This window comes from Oryzias melastigma, linkage group LG20 (assembly GCF_002922805.2).
Source record: "Oryzias melastigma strain HK-1 linkage group LG20, ASM292280v2, whole genome shotgun sequence".
NCBI lineage: Eukaryota > Metazoa > Chordata > Actinopteri > Beloniformes > Adrianichthyidae > Oryzias > Oryzias melastigma.
The window spans coordinates 7,241,706-7,262,549 of record NC_050531.1 but is presented as its reverse complement, the minus strand read 5'-3'; the positions used below and the strand labels follow the sequence as shown (position 1 = coordinate 7,262,549).

At 38.3% G+C, this 20,844-nt stretch overlaps 2 protein-coding genes across 2 annotated transcripts in view; one reads left to right on the top strand and one right to left on the bottom strand.

Moving 5' to 3' along the window:
- Positions 1-445: 445 nt before the first annotated feature.
- On the bottom strand, positions 446-3,134 carry mnx1 (motor neuron and pancreas homeobox 1). Its single transcript, XM_024280377.2, has 3 exons — positions 2,421-3,134; positions 1,824-1,984; positions 446-1,528 (listed from the first exon to the last, which is right to left on the bottom strand). Exons 1-3 carry the CDS (start codon positions 2,920-2,922, stop codon positions 1,241-1,243), a joined length of 951 nt encoding a protein of 316 aa, XP_024136145.1. The 5' UTR covers positions 2,923-3,134; the 3' UTR covers positions 446-1,240.
- A 3,876-nt stretch (positions 3,135-7,010) lies between these two features.
- Positions 7,011-20,844, top strand: part of ube3c (ubiquitin protein ligase E3C) — a 29,758-nt gene continuing 15,924 nt past the window's right edge. The window contains exons 1-15 of the mRNA XM_024280248.2: positions 7,011-7,161; positions 7,708-7,819; positions 7,905-7,958; positions 9,165-9,239; positions 9,674-9,820; positions 9,910-10,025; positions 10,111-10,268; positions 10,572-10,725; positions 11,681-11,901; positions 12,951-13,068; positions 13,810-14,025; positions 16,337-16,423; positions 16,500-16,657; positions 17,239-17,465; positions 20,071-20,175. Coding sequence (XP_024136016.1) covers positions 7,754-7,819; positions 7,905-7,958; positions 9,165-9,239; positions 9,674-9,820; positions 9,910-10,025; positions 10,111-10,268; positions 10,572-10,725; positions 11,681-11,901; positions 12,951-13,068; positions 13,810-14,025; positions 16,337-16,423; positions 16,500-16,657; positions 17,239-17,465; positions 20,071-20,175 — 1,902 coding nt within the window. The 5' untranslated portion in view covers positions 7,011-7,161; positions 7,708-7,753. The remainder of the gene's footprint in view (positions 7,162-7,707; positions 7,820-7,904; positions 7,959-9,164; positions 9,240-9,673; positions 9,821-9,909; positions 10,026-10,110; positions 10,269-10,571; positions 10,726-11,680; positions 11,902-12,950; positions 13,069-13,809; positions 14,026-16,336; positions 16,424-16,499; positions 16,658-17,238; positions 17,466-20,070; positions 20,176-20,844) is intronic.

The window sequence follows — 20,844 nt, the reverse complement described above, 5'->3', positions numbered from 1 at the left end:
TGCAGTGCGGGTAACCTGGGGTCAGGAATTGTCCGTTAAGGTCAGCAGGAGGAAACGTCAGTTTCATATGTAGCAGGTGTGTTTATTAAATGATGGAGAAAAGAGGTGGAGATAATGGGATCAATAGACTCACTGTGCAGGTCATACACAAGCTTTTGTCTGCCGTCAGGAGTCAGACCGCCTCCAGAGCTTTACCTGCTGACCCCAGGCTGAACTTTAATTTAGCCTGCTAAAGCAAACAGCCACAGATAACCTTCTGTAAGCTTTCACAAATGGAGGGAAATCACTCAGGGAACAAGTTATCGCTCTAACGGGGTGGATTTGGGCTAAAAGTTTGCCAAATACAATTAATTTGGGAATATAAATCCCTACTTTTGTCCAAAAAAAAAGAAAATTCACCATCAAATGAATATTTTATTTATTTATTCACATTCTTTTGGATGAGTTTTATTTTTTTTTTTGTCAGGTCATGACTTGAAAATGATTTCAGGCCTCACCCTGCGGCCAAAACCGCACTGAACACGCCTTTTAAAGGGCTTTATTAATACGAGTCCATTGCTAGTGGGGTGTGAAATGTTTCCTGCGTCTCGCTACCTACTTGCTGTTTGCTCTCGCTGCACGTTTGCACAGATCCGACAGCGCTATTAACAGTGATTCCCATGACCCGAGCTGTCAGAGGAAAAAACAGCCGGCTGAAGCTTGCTCCAGTAAATCATGAATCCAGGGACTGTGAAGTCCTGTCTTCTTTACACTTGTCCTCTTTGAAAGAACACAGTCTTCATCATTTTAGATGCATGCATGCAGCACTTAGCTCCTTTGAAGGAATACAGTCCCTAGATTCATGCAGCCACAATAAGCTGCTGCTCACTTTTAGTAGAAAAGTCTTTATTTTTTCATTGTTTTGACAGACTAAACAATATGCATGCACCTGTATGAGTTCCATTTTTAAATACATTTTAGAAAAATAAACAATAAGAGGTTTACCAGGAGTTTTTGGCGTCACAAAAATAGATAAATGCAATAAAATGTAAAAAAAAGAAAAAAATCTGGTAAATTCTGCAAATCCTGAGTGAGTTTCAGAGCCATGCAGCTTCACAGATCACAGCCGAGCGCAACAGGATGCTGGAAACAGAAAACCTGCTTTCAAAAAACATCTGTTTTAAATTAATGAGGAGGAGTGAATGAATTACATGCAAGTGTTTCCACAAAAGAAGAAGAAAAGTTCTTGTTTTGTGCAGCTTCAGGGCTGCGGGCTGATGTCGCTGTTGTGATTCCGCTCGTCGTCTGAAGAGCAGTCTGAAGAGTTGTAGAGGAAGGAGTCGCCCTCCTCGTCGTCACTGTCCCTGAAGTCTCGTATCCTGCCGTTCCTCGAGTCTGTCTTGGCGTGATAGTCCGACTGATCGAGTCCGTCCGTTTTTTCCTGGCCGCTCTTGGCTCCTTTTTGCTTCTCGGCCTCCTGGGCGGCCTGCTCTTTGGCCTTCTTGCTGCGCTTCCACTTCATGCGTCTGTTCTGGAACCAGATTTTGACCTGGGGAAAGGGTCATGGGGGTCTTTCAATTGATGGTCAGCATCTTAAAGTCGCTTTTATCTACCTTTTATTTTTATTTATTTATTTTTTGCATTTAGCCATGAAAGGTAATAGTAACCGGTGCGTAAATGCGCGTAAATCTGACCAAAAAGTCAAAAATCTGAAGCAAAAAACCTTGATGGAGATATTTTCATATGTGCACATGAATACATTTTAAAAATAATATTATTTTGATAATTTTATTTCAGTATAAGTGACCAAAATTTAAATATGTTGACGATCTTTCTGCATTTACCTGCGTTTCTGTCAGCATCAGGGACGTGGCCACCTCAAAGCGCTTTGGTCGGGACAAATACTTGTTCAGTTTGAACTGATGCTCCAGTTCCAGCAGCTGCTGACTCGTGAAAGCTGTCCTCGGTCTTCTGCATTTCCCGAGCAGGTTGGACTGGGCCTGGGCTGCACAGAAGAAACGAGAATCCCCTTAAACTGCTGCAAAATCCAAACAATTTCAAACAAAGTTCATTTAACAACATTTAAGATCCTAAAGCTGCGCCATCTTATAACACAATTCTGTATTCATGTCTTCGGGGGTTTTCTGCTTGAGCAGCATTTATGAATATCCCCATAGATCAGGTATTTGCCCCTTGAGTTTGGAACAAATCTGTTAAAACGAGCAGAAACAAAAAAGGCAGTATTTGGAGAGCAGATCGCATGTCGACTGTGGCTTTCACACTCCTGCGCCACTTTCCCCTCTGTCCATTATCTGTCCATTTTAGTTCCTCTCACAAAAAAAGAAAAAACTCTGACAGACGGCCTTTTTATTCTGAAGATGACTGTTCACTTGAACAAATCGGAGACAGACGTTTGATATGAAAATTGTTTTGCTACTTACAGTTAAAGTCAGACATCTTTGGAAGCATCATCCCAGCTGTGGAGACGCGGAGCCAGTGGTCCAGCTGAAAAGTGCTGGCTGTTAATTTGATGGGATCGCTGTGGTGGTGATGTGAGCCGTGTGGGTAGGAGTAGGACAGCGCAGGGTGTTGGCCTGTGAGCGCAGCAGCGGAGTAGGTGTACATGGGATGTCCATAAAGAGCCTGAGCCGGGATCCCTGCGGTGCTCTGCGGGTGTAGTCCCACCATGCCGTGCGGGCTGTTGAGGAAGCCTGGCTTAGGAATCAACCCGCAGGTGGAAATCCTCGGAGGAGACGGCGTCTCGGCGCGTAAAGAGTCGGCGCTGGTGCTCAGCTCCGGCGCTGCCACGCTCCCAGAGGTCGGGATGGAGGGGGAAGAGGAGGATGAAGACAGGGAAGTCACAAGCGCGAGCGGTGACGTCTGCATCTTTGGTGTATCGACGGCTAAAATCGCGTCAATGCGAAAGTTCTTGGATTTCTCCATGGAGTCACCGGCTGCGCGTCCCTGTCGCAGCGCCTGTGAAACTGGAAAGAGATGTCAGCGCGGTTTTCCCACCTCTCCAAAGTTATGATGGGATCCGGAGTGTGAGAGAGGAGCTCCGTTTGACACTTAATTCTGGTCAGATGGAGGCGATTGGTGCAGCCTCCTTATAGGGGGCTGTGCCATGTGCGCAAAACGCCCCGTCCTGGTCACAGTTACGCACGAGACTGCAATACTCAATCTGAGAGGGCTGCTTGAAAACCAGAGCATGATCCAGATAAAAACACATTTTGGTTAACAACGTGGTGATAGAAATATTATTTCTGACTATATAGGACAAAGCGTTGAGCGCAAAGATAATCCGCTTTGGTTTAAAAAAAACGCAACACTTAAAGATAAAATTATAAATATTATTAAAACATTTCTAGATCAAATTCTAAAATATAATTTCGAATAATTGAAATATAAAACGTGATTACAAATAATAGTATTTTTATTTATGTTTTTATATGTACAAAAGTGACCTCGGTGATAAATAAATACATTTAAAAAGGCATTAAATATATTTTTCAGCAAATAACAATAAGGAAACAACAAACGCAAAAGAAAACCTTAGAAAAGAGTGAAAGTTGCAAACAATGCGCGTAAATGTGACTTTAATCTCAATGAAACAAGTAAAATAAAATTTAAAAAATAGCATAAATATTTGTTTGAATTATTTTTGCAAAACTAGACTAACTTATATTAAATAATACGTTTATTTGTCTGAAACTCTCCTACGAAAACAGTTCAAACTTCGCCTCCAACAATTGTAATTGAAAGTCAAAAAAATGTGATGAGGAGAAAGACGTAATGGGCCCCTGGCTCCGGGTGACTCCGCTCTAATAAGCCACTTAAAGTTAATGGAAGAGGAGGTCAGAACGAGAATTATTGACACCCCGTTGCCCTTAACCTGTCTACCAATAAAGCTGATTAGTTTTTGTCAATTCATCAGCGACGCACGCTCCTGGGACGTTTATTTGCTCTGGGGAAATCAACAAGTCAGCTGGTACTTTTCAAGTAAAGGATCGCCATTTAATTGTGGCCCTTGATGATCATGACCAATTACAGAATGATAACTGGGAGATTGATGTTGGCCTGCGCCAAAACCCCCAAAGTTTAGCCATTTTACGCACACTAGACTTATTTAAAATGTTTCAAATTCACTTCCCGTAGTTGTTTATTTTTATTTTTATCAGTTTACACCATAACAAAATAAATAAATAATATATATATTTGCATCTTGACTTCTAAAAATAGAGTATTCCCCCCCAAAAAACACTTTTGGATCATCCAAAAAGCTTTTACGCGCCTCATCCATGATCCGCTCTTCCAACAACTGGACTCCCAACGTCCCCAATCACGAGTTTAATTTCATTAAGGGCCCCGCATGAATATTTCTATTAAAGCAGTGGTGAAATATGGAACCATTTACTATTGGCCCTCAGCGATCACCCTGATTTATGGCTCCTTTTCATCACATCTTGGAGAGAGAAAATTAATAAGGCGCCCGAGATGCAACCGGACCTTGAAACCCTTCCCTTTGCTGAAAGCCGCTAATTCGCGCCGTAATTACGTCCACAATTAACTAAAATACAAATCAAAGTGACAAATCGGAAGAGTTTATAAATTAATTACCTTCTCTAAATGTGTTCATTATGAAAAGGCAATTTAAGGACCCACTTTGTCTCTTTTAATACGATAAATGTACAGCTAAACTGGCACCAAATGGAAGACTCTAAATATTATAATCACTGTATTATTTTACTATTTTGGATAAGTAAACTCACATTCTCCTTCAGAAATCATTTAATGCATCTATTGTAGACTTTAAGTGTCCATAAAGTTGAATTTGCAATAATGGTAACACAAAAATGATAAATATTATGCAGAAGCATGACTAAATATTATTTTGATGTCTTGAAAATTAAATTTTGTGTGTCACCCTTAAAATACATGTATATAAAAATGATCAGACATTCTTTCCCCTTAAAAAATACCAAAGAGCCTAATCTCCAGTCGTCTTTTATGTTTCTTATTTGTGAATTTATTATTTCTAACCTTAAGAGATATTTTTATGTAACAAAAAATAAAATGAAAAGCTTTTATCGGATATTTCTTATGATTCAGTTACATTTTCTTGCTCTTTTCATGTAAAGGAGGTCATGATCAAAGGAAAACCGAACAGGCTGGTAAATGTTGTGGAATAAATTGCTTAAAATTTTGGAACATTACATTTTTCATAATTTTTGACTCAGAAATGTACAAAAAATTTACAAACATTTTTTTTTATAAAAATAAAAACTAGAAATACTGTATTAAAAAAATCTCTAATTTCAAATGTTTGAATTGCAAACTGTACATGCAGACATATTACAAATAGGGTTTCAAAGAATTATGCAGACACAAATTGGAAAAAAAAAATCTCTCTAAATAAATAGCATTTTGGATGACAATCTAAATATTTATTTGATTTATTCAGACCAATAGAACAAGGCAAAGCTTTTGTTTTGTGAACCCTGATATCAAAGAAGAAACCAATCAAAATAAAGCTGTTTAGTTAGAAAAAAAACTTGCTTGTAAATATGAACCTAAAAAAATAAGAGGAAAAAGCATGTCCCTGAAAAAAATATTTATTTTTTCATTTACATTTAATGCACATATATTTGTTTAATGCACAGATATGATGACTATGTGGGCAAAACATCAAGAACACATCAAGTTAAAAGTTAAAGTTCGCATCTAAGTGTGTGAAATGTGTTCCCTGCATTTGACCCATTCCCTGGGGGAGTGGTGAGCTGCAGACACAGCTGTGCTCAGGAACCACTTGGTGGTTTAACTCCCCAAATGCTGAGTGTCAAGAAGGGGACACCAACTGTGAGGCTTGAGGTACACCATATTTAATAGGCCCTTTTCACATCAGCGAGTCTAAGAATTAAATGTAAGATCATGATCATAAACAGATTTATCTTTTACCAGCCCATCCTTATACCCGCTTAAAGGCATTTTTCTTTGAGAGGTCAATTTATTAAATTTTGAGGATTTTCTTTTGAATTTTACATATTTTCCCCCAAAAACGCACAAAACGTATATAAAAGTCTATTTAAGCACATTTTTTTAAACAAATATATTAAAGGTAGTAAGTTTGCTTCAGTAAATTTTTATTGTGTGTAAGTAAAATAAAACATGTCGTAAGTCAAATTTCCTAGTATGGCAAAGAAATGTTGTAAAATTTAAGTTTTATTAAAATTATTATTTTTTATAGAATAGAAGGTGGTGTTTTTGTTAGAAGCTGATGTTAAGCGTACATTTAAATACAATTTATCAAGTAATTTAGAGATTAGTTTACTACTATTTCATTAGCTGTTAATGAAAAAACTGTAGATACTGAGACATTTGCTTTTCAGGAGCAAACTGAGTTGAAATGACACGTTGTTGACATCTGATGATATGTTGCTTCTTCAGTAATAGCCCTCCTTGCCATACTTGGTGAGTTTTTCTGAAAAAAACTAGAGAGCAAAATTGTGTTAAAAAACAAACAAAAAAAAAAAACTACTCCAAACATACCTTTGTGTCTTTGCAGAAGGCACTATACCTTTTCATATAAAGGTAAAAAAAAGGAATTAAATATATATATTATTTTAAAAAAAGCAAAAGTATATAGAAAGTCTTTTAGATGTATTATTATTATTGTTATTATTGATTTTGCCAAACAATACAATTGTCAATAGGTTACTAATGCACTGGTGCTCTACTATTTAATTTAAAACCAGTTATACTATTTTAATGAGTACCGTGATGGTGTATACATTTTGGCTGTGTAAAACAGAAACTTTCTTGCTGTCAAGATATTCCTTTTATTCAAATTGTAATGTAATTAAAATATATATATCGTTTTTTGTTTGTTTTTCTATAAAGCACACAGCAATAGTTAGCTCCTTTGTGAAACATTTCGGGAGGAAAAAATGATCACTGAGTGAGAGAACCTTCTCAATGGCTCTAGTTAAAAAAAAAGGCGGAGCCAAGACATAATTGACAGCCGTCCTGACCAATCGGCTTTCTGAAATTCACAGGAACCGGAAGAAGCGAAGTTACTGTACTGTGTTGATTTCCAGAGAGAAGGAAAAGAGGACTTGACGTTTGGATTCACATGAATAACCTTCTCAGTGCCATTTTTTTCATTTATCCTGCATACAATTAAAGGTAAAGCTTGACGGTCTGTACATCCCCGATGTGTTGCTGTTTATTTTGCATGGCGTAGCTGATTAACGGAATCGTAAAGTTAGCCACTGTGTGAGTGCTTAGCCGGCGACTGGTTAGCCGCTTTGCTAATGTCAACATAATCATATTACAACCTTGCGCTGGAGTTTGTGTTGCCGTTTGTTGTCAATATATATTTTTCTTTGAGTGTGTCTGTTGTTGCTTTAGGTTTGAAAGCACAAGAAATCCAATTTAAGGCTCTGCCAGCTGCTGAGTCACGAGCTAACTGAGATAACTGGCTAGCTAACTATTGTTGCAGCAAAACTGAGACTGTCATTCGGGTGTTTAGTCTTAGTGAAACGTTTATATTGTCTGTCATAAAGCAAATTTATTATTGGATGATGTCTAGACACTCGATGTATCCTATAACAAGTGTTATATTTCGAGGCTGTGAAGTTAGAGCCAAGTCACGAGCCGTCTGGTTATTTTCGTTTCATTTCATTAGAGCAGTTAGATCAGCCTCCAATCGTGCTTTATTTTCTCTTTCAGACTTGTTGAAAAAAAGTTTGAATTAGTCGATGGGAAAAAGCTGAAGATGTTTAGCTTCGAGGGAGATTTCAAAACAAGACCCAAGGTGTCACTTGGAGGAGCGAGTAAAAAGGTAAATGTTGTTTGTAAGTAACAATAATATCCTGACTTTTTTTTTAGTTGTCACCTTCTGATTTTCCTCTGTTGTTCTTTTTAAGGAGGAGAAAGCATCCCTGTTGCACAGAACTCAAGAAGAAAGGAGAAAAAGAGAAGTAAGTCACAGAGCATCTCTTACACCAGCTTAAAATTTCATTTCTTTATTTAAATTGTTGTGAATCAGGAGCAGAAAAAAAAGTAAAAGAGTGCATTTATGACCAAGAAAATGCTTAATTCTGTTGCACTTGTAGACAACTGGATCCATGTACATCTGGCATAAACTATACCGCAGGATAGCTTCAATATTACTTGCCGTTTTTGCTGCATCGATAATGTTTGGTTGGGGGTTTGACAAGGTTCCTCAAAAGCTGACCGTCATAGTACTTTAAATGCATTACTGTCAGTGCATGTTGGACTGGCTTGTTGGAAATGGGTTTGTTTCCTATGCGGTGCAATGAGCTTTCTTTAGTGGAGATATCAGATATTCTTAGGCAAGACCATAGACTAGAATAAAGATGGACAAAGTGAGTGTGATGTCACCCATAGAAAATGCCTTACCTCTACTTCCAGCGAAATGAAGCCAAGTCTCAATTTTTCCGCACTACGGATGCCTCCATTGGGAGCCAGAAGACAGTGATTGGTCTGAGTTGATCTGTGTCACATTTTTAGGGAAACTACTGTCACTAATCCCGAGTAAGCTTGTTTAAAGTCCACACTTCTTCCACTGAAAGCTGTCAACCAAACGTTGGATGTGGGGGGCCAGCAGGAACCACATGCTTTTTCTGAGGCATCTGATTGGTCAGAGTTTGAGTCTGGTTCTCCATGTTCCAGTCCCCAGCCCAGATAAAATACACAGTTGTGTCAGGAAAGACATCCGGCGTAAAATTCTCTGCCAAACCAAGTGTACGGATCGGTAAAGGTTTGATTTGATGTGGGGTTATGTAAAGAATTAAAAAACGGTATCAATGACCCATTTGTCCTATTGTTTTAAAGATAATATTTTTGTATAAATTTTCAATCAGAATTGCAGAATTACTATGCAATTGTAGAACAAACACATCTGACATTATTAGGATTTTGCTGTCTTTATTTCTGTTTAAATGTTTAGTTTCTCTTTATGCACTTTCCTTTGTACTACTTATTATTGTATGTATAGTTGTTATGCTTGTAGACGTTTTTTCTGCCTGAATTTGTGTGTTTGACCTTAAAGATGCAAATTAGTAAAAAGTCAAGTAGAGATTTCAAGTCACAACACTAAATTATAGTTTTACTTTAAACTAATAAGCTATGTTTATTCATTCATCTATTTATGTGTCTGTTAGGATGAAAGAAAACGACTGAAGAATGCCATCATCATTCAGTCGTACATTCGTGGCTATCAAGATATGAAACAACAGGTATGTCATTTATTTCCAGAATAAATGTTACCCATGAAACTGTTTAGCAGAAGAGAAAGGTTGTGTGTCAACTCTCCTAATGTGAATATTGGCTAAAGATGCTCACTTCTTTAAAGCTTTTGTAGCTTTAAAGATTATCAGAAAAGCAAAGTTGTGATCTTGCGGCACCAGTCCATAAATTAATGGCTACTTTAGGTTTTAGACAAGCAGGTGTGTAGACAAGTAAATAATTTCAGCTTAAACTGAAAGACATCTTTGACTAAGCATGAATATTTATTTTCTTTGTCAGTCACAATCGGATATTTAATGTGAAAGCTCTGCATTGTAAGGACAAGAAAAAAAAAGCGTCTTAATTTGTGTTAGTTTATTGTACAAATGGGGTTCTTTTAAAGCTTGTTTATATTCTTTTTATTTTTTGCTTGTCTTTCCACCAGTATGCCATTCAGAGAGCCCAGTTTGACAGTTTTGTCAGCCAGACACAGGCGGGGGGAGCCCAGCATGTTCTGGACAGTTCTGATCTCTGCCTTCTATCAAGACAACTGATATTTTTCTACAGACAGAACCTGGATTCACACAGATTGGTGAGAATGCATCATTATTTCTTTGCCTTGAAACGAAAAAAAGATGCTTTATGTAGATGTATTCTAAATTGTCAATTCTTTTCTTCAAGATATGGTTATGCCAGAACCTGGTGAAACACAACAATCCGTTTGTAAAGCTGTTGATCACACCACAGAAGCAGACATGTATGTTTCAAATCAGGAGGATCTTGGGCTTCTGCTGCAGGTGGAGTACATAATCGAGCGTTACATGCAATAATAATTTTAGAAATCTATATTCATTTTTGTCTTTTTTTACTTCTTTCTTTAAGGCTTCTGCAAAACTCCACAGACGACAGTTTAAATGTTGCAGTTCCCATGCGCATGCTGGAAGTCTTTTCCTCAGAGAAAACATATCTTTCTGTAATTCCAGATGCTAACTATGTAGCTTTGATACTTGAGCAGATTTTGCACTATATGGTACAGAAAGGTAAGTTAACAGCATTTGGAACTGGTTTACTTTACACTTACACACACACACACACACACACACCCACACACACACACACACACACACACACATATATATATATATATATATATATATATATATATATATATATATATATGAGATAAAGAAGAATTTGTTTTACGTATGTTAACCATCGTTAACTCTAGTTTATTTTCCCTAAATGAGTGGGCATTTTTGTTTTTCTTGCCAGTGTAGCTAAATACTTGTATTTAAACTGTTATTACTCATGTTTTCCAAATGTTTTGTGTGTCTTCCAACCAGGATACTACAGATCGCTGTACATTCTGGTGAATCACAGGCTTCCCTCCAGTCTGGAGTACAGCGATGCTCCCTCTGTCCCTTTGGCAAGCACATTGTTGGAGCACACACTTAAGCCTCTGCACTTTACCTACTCCTCTTGCACAAAAGGCGCAAGGTATGTGAAGAGAAATGATCTAAATTCGTTTCTTTTCTTTACTTCACTTCTTGTGAATTTGTTAAATTATAGCAAAAATATATATTTATAATTGATAAACATTGTGTGGTACAGTAGGATTTTGCTTTAAATCAGGGAGTGAATTCACAAGCCAAATTGTAAAATAGTTTAATCTCCAAGATGGTCAGAAATATGTAATCTTTTCCAGTAATTAACATCGTTTTTATTAAGTTCTTGTTATTTAAAGTAAAGCATTGATATTTACATAAAAAACTAATGGGACAAATTCTGTTCTGCAGAAGAGTTTAAACAAAATCCAATTTTTTTTTAGTTCTTTTAGGTTTAAAAAAAATATTGGCAGATTTTTTTTAAATATCTACATTTTTTACACTTTTGCTGGATTCTTTTTGTTTAAACTTTCACCTGCACGTTTGCAAGTTTTCCTGTGAAAACAGAACTAAAGTTCAGTAAATAGGTGGAGAAACTAGCGTTCTTTGTCTTCAGTGAACTCTTCTAAAAACATCCATTAAGCCTAAATGACACGCCGCTACTCCTTTTTTTTTGTCCCCTCTGTTCAGCGGGGAAACAAGAATTAATTGAGACCAATTTACAACGAGTCATAAAAGTCTCTCAGACTCGGCGCAGAAGGAAGATCCGTCTGTTTGCTCTGTGTTTGAGACATTCTTAATAGCAAACGACAAGAGGACGGCTATTCATCTTTGAAGAAAAGCAAGGCGGGTGTGAGAGGAACTTGTGTACACACTGGTTCTTACAGCTAATTATCTCACTTGGACCACCAGATGTGTGTGACTTGTATACACAAACCACTCTATTTGGAAAGGCAATATTGGTGAACTCATACACCGGGAAAAGTTCAAACAACCCACCCTGTTGATCCCTTCTTGTTTCTGTCTTCTTCACCTGCTTTTTTTGTTTTGTTTTTGCTTTTTTGCAGGCAATTTGTATTTGCAGCTTTTACCGAGGAGTTTATTTCTGCCCCGTTTACCGAGCAGATCTTTCACTTCTTTATCCCGGCGCTCTCGGACTGCCGTCTTTCATTCCCATTCGAGGCCTTCCTGAGCTCCCTGCAGGGAACAGTGGAATCTTCTTCTGCAGCGCAGAGCCAGGCACCCTGGCTGTTGTATTTTGTCCTTTTTGCAGGAGAAAACCGCTTGGGTAAGCTTTACATAAGAAGATCTCAGGACATATGTGTGACTTTTATCTATAGCATTTCCATTTTACTCCATATGTTGTCTTTTAGCTTGTTAAAGACCCACTCTAATCACCTTTTGAGATATTTTAAAAGCATTCCCAGCAGTCTTTTAATTATGTTTATGCACTTTTTAGCCAAAATAAGAAAAATACTGTCATTTTCTAGGACATAGTTTCTGCAGAGTTGCATTAACTCATTAGAAATTTGCATCTGAGTTGTCTGCGGGACTGTTGGCGCTAAGGGTGGGTATTGGCAATATGATACGTATCGCAATACATGATGCAGACAGTACCAGACAATATTTCACTATTTTTTAAACTATGACTTTAGAATTATCCGAATATTAATACATTTTTCCAATAGTAAAATTCTAATTGCATGTTATCTAATGATCCGTACATTAAGCACCTGAACTGTATCTCATAAACAAGTTGCTTTTACCCAAACAAATGCGTTATTCTTTTCTTTTGGTAATTTAGGAAATATTTAACTGGAAAAAAAGTAAGACAGAACTACATGTTTGGTTTTAAAAATAATTAAATATCGCCTTGGCAATATTTTACACTATATTTTTTTACACTGCTAGTTGGCACGAAGCAACCCCGCCCCCTTCCCCTTTTTGTTGCTAAAAGCTCTCCTTCTGTTCACACGCTTTCCCACTAGCTTACAGCCCCTCACATCACCAACCCAGCATTAATGGTGGACCAAAAATTGAGTTTGTGGCTTATCTAGTGTATTTTCTACATCACAAATACAATATTTATTAAACTTCATTTTTTCATCTGATTCACAATTTGAATAAAAATATTCAGAAATGCAATTTTTAAGCTTAATTTTCTTAATACATGTACACCATCGTGAGAAAAATACCACTAAAATACCCAAAACATGATTTTCATCAGAGAGGGTCTTCAATTTAAACTTTATTTAAAAGAAAGTGTAAAAATATATACTGTAATAGCATTTACGATTTACTTTAAAAGAGGCAATCATGGTGTGTGTGTGTTGGCAGGTTCGCTATCAGAAGAGGGCCTCCTGCTCTACCTTCGAGCTCTGCAGACGCTGCTGCCTCTACTGCCGGTGTCGGAAAGCTCCAGCAGACCTGAAGTGAGCAGCGGGTATCTATCAGATAAATAGGATTCAAACCACTGGAGGGCAGATCCCCTGATCCCTATGTCATGCTCTAGTCTCTCCAAGCACTTTAAGTGATGAGCTTTTGTTTTTGTTACTCTGCAACTGACGTTTATTTGCATTTCTGCACATGATCACACTTCTTTTCTTTGGTTTACAATGCAGATATTTTGTAAAAATTATCTATGAAACAGCAGTTGAGGAAATAAACACAACTGATTAAAACCATACATGAAAACACAAACACAAGCATGTTAAGGAAAAGAGTGTATTTGACTCCAAAGGTACTACATTTTCGTTCTGAACTCTTAACTTAATTGCTGCAAATGTCAAGAGTTGTGCTCACCTGTGGCCAACACAAACAAAGGCTCATATTTTTGTGAGATTAATCATATCTGAGTGATAATGTTCACAGTACATTCCCGAGAAATACAAATCAAATTCCTAGTTTTGCAAATTTCACAACCTATGATCCAAAACGAAACATAAAATTTGTCTACCAGTGTAAGATGACAAGATAAAATAACTGCCTGCATTAAAATAATAATTAAACACATTGGGGGAGGAGCTTCTTATTAAAAAAAAAATGATTTTAAAGAGTTTTTTGTAAAAACCTCAAAATCTAAAAAAAGGTGTGTTGCAATCGATGCAAATGAAGTTTAGATTGTAGTTTATCGTGTTCTAATAATAATATATCTTATCTTGATGTTTCTTTGATCTTATCTGCTTGCTGCAGTTATTCAAACCTCTGCTTTGCATCTCTTGCAGGATAACAGCCGGATTTCGGTGCAGCAGATAACGGAGGAATGCATCCACAAGCTGGACACGAAGCAGCAGACGAACGCCCTTCTGAACTTGGTCTGGAGGGATTCGGCCAGCGAGGACGTTTTCACCATGATGGCCTCCATCTGTCACACGCTCATGGTGCAGCACCGTCTGATGGTGCCCAAAGTCAGGTAGGAAGAAAAAAAGAAGCTGCACCTCACTTTTTAACAGTCCTTCAATCAAAATGAACCATGAAAATAAATATGGGGCAAATCCTTCTTATCTTTCATTTGGTTTATTGTTTAACCTTATTTATTTATTGAGAGAAAACCCGTCTTTATGTGCTTTTGCTCTGTAAGCAATAATGTAAATAAGAGTGACAGACAGACGGTTATCTGTGCTCTTCACCCGCTGGCATTTACAACCGGCAGAGGAAGCGGGGATGTCAGGGAAGCTGTCGGTTCTTGATGAAGGCAATTACCCCTTCTCAGGTTGATTACATTAGGGCTCCAATGTCAGAGGTGGTGTGGGAGGAGGCAGGGCGGCGCATTGATGGACAGGAGATGATCTCGACTTAACTTGGTGGAAGGTCAAGCTGATGTACTTAATTACTGATGGAGCTTTGGAGAGGTTTGACATGTAAAAACAATTCCTATTGGGTTATATTTCCACCCTGTGGGAAAGCTGAGCTCATGTAGTTGGTTGTAGATTTCCCTCTGGTACAGCATTCTCCTCTTTTAGTGTAAGCCCCGTCCTTCATCTCCTATCATTATTGGATATCTGTACAAAATAATTAGCTCACAGGGAAAGATTAATCACTGCGGGAGTGGACAGGATAGCTTTACAAGAGGCTAAAGGGAGCAAATTGCATCCTTGTCTTGATTTACTGCTCCTACTGCACAAAAAAGAGGCAGAGGGCATCCAGTCGTGTGGCCAGCCCAGCACATTGCTTTTTTAATAAATATTATATATAATGAAACTTCAGACTGGTTTTATATTAGATTACATTAAGTCCAAACAACGGACATTATTTCTAATCTCTCTGAACTAGTTTCGCTTCATTATCTGTTCTGCGATTAGTCAGTTTGTTCGTAGCTTCTTGTGATGCTCCGTCGCTAATAAACCCATGCCGATGAAAGTGATCTATATTTACTTTTGGCTGCTCACTGTCAGGAAATCCTGATGTTTGTTTCTCTCAATAAGAAGTCCGCAAAAACTCGTTTACGTTAAGGTGTAATCCCTCTTCAGCTCCGTGTCATCCAATCTGACCTGATTTGTTCCAGTTTTTTACTCCTGATCAGAGATTCTTTCATCACATCCAAAATGAAATGATCCCGGCTTTATTCATCAAACCTTTTTATCACATGCACATCCGTAACCCCCTTTTGACGTCTCGACTTTGTTTATTAGTGGTTCGCTCCGTGATTGAAATGGGGTTCGGGTTCTTTCGGGCTGTAAATCAGCGTGTCAGCTGGCGTTTAGTGCTTTGTTTCTCATTTCAATCAAACACCCACATGACAAGCCTACAGCGGCAGTCTGCGCTTTCCTCCACGGCGTCGGGGCGCGACAGATGGTCACAAACTATTTTTCAGGCCGTATGGAGGTTAATGTTCATTCCACTTGAGGTTTCTTTGTAGTGATGCTTTCGGCATATTGGATGTCGAGGCAGAAATCTGAGTGTGGACTGTGATTATTAATAAATTTAACCTTTTTCGCAATGTCTCAGATACACACAAAGATCCCTCATGAAGGCAGCCATCTTTATAGCTGCCTCTTTGTCATTTTCTGTGGCACTTCATTTGGTTTTTGAGCTTTTTTACCACATTATTGTCACTTGTACGGTGTGAAAAGCCCTGCAGTCGAGGACAAACAAACACACACTTGAACAAAGACCACCTTCACACCCTTGTGCCAGAGCTTGTTGAGTCCAGAGAAGGTATGCGGGCCCTTCTCAGAGTTATCATGTAATTCGCCATGAGTGTGGAAGCTTGCTTAAGCTCAGGGGTCACGGCAAGGACCGCCGCCGCCCCCTCTTTCTCCTCCTCCATTGTCTCGCTCCCCTGGCCATTAAGTTAAATGGGGCTCCAGCAGGAAGCATGAGGGCTGTTTATGACCCACGCCGGGCACCCGCACCAGCAACTAGTTTACTAATGGAAGGTGCCTCGCCTAAATAAAGCTTAATGGCTCATTTAATCTCTTCTTTTGGCCCTCGCAAAATATAAAAGGAGAGAAAGGCCAGGGAAATTCTATGAAATAACTGTTGGGGAATGGTGTCACAGATTTTTGCCTTTCGTTTTTCTTTATGTCCTCTACTTAAAAAGGATGAAGTTAACAATCTGAGCCCTGCAGACAGTTTGGCTGAGAGTCATTTTATTGCTCTTTCAATTGATTATTTTATTGAAAGATGGCTTTAACACACCTCGTCTTGGTTCTGGTTGATCAGCGTGTCGTATATAACATAAACAAATGTTTTCTCATCTGTGCGTTTCTCTCCCTTTGCAGACTTCTGTACAGCTTAGCTTTCAATGCGCGGTTCCTGCGGCATCTGTGGCACCTGATCACCTCCATGACCACCAAAATGATCACAGGGTGAGCCATCGGGGGGTTTTATTTTGTGTTGCATATGTCGGCCTTTTCTTATTTGTGCTTGTGTTTGTTCCTTCAGCTCCATGGTGCCCTTGCTACAGCTAATCTCTCGGGGGTCTCCCATGTCGTTTGAGGACTCCAACCGCATCATCCCGCTCTTCTATCTCTTCAGCTCCCTGTTCAGCCACTCACTCATCTCTGTGCATGACAGCGAGTTTTTTGGGCATGAAATGGAAGGTAACGCCCCCCTTTCCATCCGTTTGTCTTGATTTAACAGAGAGATTTGTCATACAGGCAGCAAAAATTAGAAAAAAAATAAGGAAAGAACAGGAAATGAATATAAACTTAGGTTTATTATACAAAAAAGCACAAACAAAAGTCATTGACGATTTTAATAGTCGATACAGTCGTGTCTAATCAACTAATCATGGCAGCCCTACACCAAAATAAACAGGAAAAAGGTAGCATAGAAAATGGTAGCTCTCCTCGACCAGCTCCAACCAAAAATAACATTTGAATCAAGAAGAAAATCATTAAGGCCTTGCCTGTTTCCACCACAATTGTGGTGGAAACTGGGTTTTATTCAAAACACAAGTCATCATTCCAACCACCAACACCTGGAGAGGGTTGTTTAAAGCCGGTTTGGTTTCACAAAACTATCCTGATGGGTGGCTGAAAAGGCTAGTTTCTGTCAAATCTGCTGAAGCCTCAATCTCCTTCATCTTGCACTTATCATTTACTAAAAAAACAGAAAACTGTTTTTACTGCACAGCTTTAGGCAGCAAGAAAACATCTTCAACAATTCCTTTTCTGAACAGGTCATGTACAATCCTCCATGATGCCTTTCACGCTGTCAGAGCTGGTGACTCTTTCTCGCTGTTTGAGAGACGCGTGTCTGGGAATCATCAAGCTGGCCTACCCCGAAACCAAAACGGAGCACAGAGAGGAATACATGGCTGCTTTCCGCAGTGTGGGGGTCAAGACCAACAATGAGGTCCAGCAGCGGATCCAGGCTGAGCAGAAGCGATGGGTGCAGCTCTTCAAGGTACATATTCTTTTTTCATCTACTCCCATTTTTTTAAATATACCTGCATGTTTTTTTTTTCCAATCATAAAAATAACTTATCTTTAGTCTCTTGTTTGTCATGTATTTTGCAAAATTCAGAAAACATCCTTGTCAAAAGATTTCACTGAAAATAAAGATTTGTGAAGCCTTTCAAAATAAGAGTATTTGACATTAGGGCTGGAAATCACTGCCAAACAAATGATTGAAATCAATATTAATTCACAATTTCACAATATGATTTGATTTTCAATACAACTCCATTTTGCTTAAGAATAGGGCCTCCACAAACGATTATTTCAATAATCGCCCATTATTTTTTCCGATGAGTCGACTAATCGGGTCATGCGCAAAGTGGATGTAAAGCACACATCTTAACCAATCATTAACTAACTAAAAATAAAGATAATTAAGGTAATAGTTTATTGAACTTATAATGAATCATGCAGCCCCTGTCCTTCATTAGTTCCTGGCATTAAAACGAGATTAAATCAAATGAGGTCGGAATCTGAAACAAGGAACTATTTTTCACAAAAGATACAGTTTTGGTCTCACTGACTCAAATAAAAAAAAAAGTGAAGTTTTTGGTGCCGAACACTCACAACTTCGTACAACTTAACTGCACTCTGACTCCATATAATATAAAGTAACAACTAATCGACTATTAAATTAGTCGTTGAATATTTTAATAGCCGATAAGTTGTCGATTAGTCGACTAATCGTGGCAGCCCTACTTATCAACCATTTATCTTTTTCATTTTAACCTTTTTATTTGGTTATAAAAATTATTTTGACATAAAAAGTAATTTAAACTCCGCAGCGATGGAACTTAAAACAAAAATTAGGAGTCATATTAAAACTAGTTAAAAATGCAATAAATTAATAAAAAACAAATTAATTCATAAATTTGCATTTAATCGGTAAAAATACATTTAATTAACTCATATTTGCACATATTTTTGCTTTGCATCCAACATTAGTTATAAAATCCAAAAAGGCGATTTACAAAGTAGTGAATTTCCTGAACCTCTTTGATAAACAACAAACGGTCGTATTCTTTAGTGTTGACACTAAATGGTGTCTGTAACACATTATCATTGGACCTAATTGTGCTGTTGTCTCCCTGTTCATTGAGGCAGAGTGGTACAACGATTATCTGTGTTAGCGGGAGCGGCGCATGCATGCGTGAGCGGGCAAAGACAAGACGGAGAGCCGCAGAGGTCACCCATTGGTTATTTACCCAGAGGAAATGAGGCAGAGAACATTCACTTAATCCCATTCTCATTTGACATTTTCCACTCTTTTCTTTTGCTTCTTTGTTTCCCTTTCAAAGAACAAACATTTAAGCCGCTCGGTTCTCGGCTCTAGGAGTGGTTTAAAAATAAACACGCGAAAGGTGGCAAACGCGTGAAAGGGACGTTGGGAAATTTTCATAAAAGATCTTCTCGAAGGCCTCTTGTCAGCTGAAACGACCCATTAAAGAAGTGGGGAGCAAGGGAAATGCATTTTCCAAATTGAACGTTGGGATTTACAGTCGGTTTAACGCCAGTGACCCCTAACACACTAATGTTTGCTTCGTGTCATCAGCCGTCCCTCCCCATCTTTTATCACCTCCATTGTCCAGCTATCTATTTAATTGAAAGAAGTTAATTGAATGAAAATGATCAACTAAGCTTGTATTAATATTGCTAATGGAACTTTCTTCTTGGCCATGTTTGGAGAACGATGTCACGCTGGAGTTTGGGAAAGGCCCATTAAGGTTTGCACTTAACCCGATGGGCTAATTAAGGAATGCTTATTCATTCCCAGAGTCAGGGGGTAGGTCTGTTCCAACCCCATCTCCATGCACCTCTACAGCATTTTGCACTTGCCATTATTGCGAGCTATGGTTGCCTCTGGTGATTGGCCAGGATTGATTATCACTTTATGAAAATGACACGCCTCACAGAAAAGCATTTCGAATGGAAAAAATCCACTTGATGCATTCTATGGAAATTGACTGGCTGTAACTGTTATGGCAGATGTATCACATCATTGACATGCATGCGATTATTCAAAGTTGTCCAACTCCAGTTTTCCGTAGCAACAGAGGAGATCATCGTGATTGGATGAGATCTGAGAGCATTGAAGGGGAAGGGCATCACAACTCATTTTTCATGAATAGAAGTAAATTTCACCTTTATTTTTAACCTTTATCCATTTAGTTTCAAGTCTTTTTCGAAAAGAAAGCTGAACTCAGACATCATGGGTATTCTTGTAGCTGTGAGCCTCCTATAGACCTGCTGCCTGCAGAACCTTGAGGCTTTTGCATTCTCTGTCCTGCGGCTGATGTCAGCAAACCTTGTTGTAATTAAGAGCGCTGGAAATTGAGGGCTAGTGCCGGTCGTTTTTCTTTTATACTCTCCATAAATGGTGCTCTAATGGCTAAATTCTCAAATTGCTTTCCTTAAAGAAAAAAGAACTTCATTTCGAGAGCCTGAAGCGCTACATTGGTCCCACATTTTTCTGCTATTAGGTCTCATTTAAGTTTTTGTTAACAGCTTAGAGGTGATAACAGTTTTGTAATGTGTTTGTGTCTGCCACGCAGGTCATCACTAACCTGGTGAAGATGGTGAAAGCTCGTGACATCAGACGACCCTTCTGCCCAGCAGGTCACTGGCTTTCTGATGAGGTCAACATCCGAGCGGATAAGGTGCATATCTATTTGTGGATTTTAACCTTTCCTGTGAGCCTGATGAGCATGATGTTAATCCTTTTTAAACTTTTTATATTCATGTTGGTTTGATTCAGTATCTCCTACAAGCCCAGGCAGCATCAACATCAGTGTAAAATTTCTCAAATTCTGAGAAAAACGAGACACAACTGCTGTCTAGTTGGTTGCAGTTTAGTTATTTGATAATGATGGACAGTAGAAAGTCGTCTTGAGCATGCCATGCTGTCATGTGGCTAATGCAAGACCTTAAAATGATCTCCCATACAGTTTACCCACAATGCATCCCTCCTGAGCTGGAAAACTTGGCTGAGATAAATTTTCTTATTTGCATGTTATTTTTTATATGAACAGATCTTAAAATGTTTTTAGTTTATTAATACATTCAGAAATAATCAAACAACTCACCTAAAAAGCATAGAACTGATGTTTACACCTTAACTATGAGTAAATATGTTGGTAAAAGGAAGTATAAAACATTATACAGCATCTAGTTTTGTACCTTTATCCTGTCTTGAATGTTTTTTGTTTTTTTTTAACTATGGACAATAAATGTGAATGTAGTTTGAATGAAGTTACTATTGACTCTGTATGAGGAAGTCCACACTCCTACCACTAGAAAGCGGGCTTGGGAGAATCTGTCAGATGTTT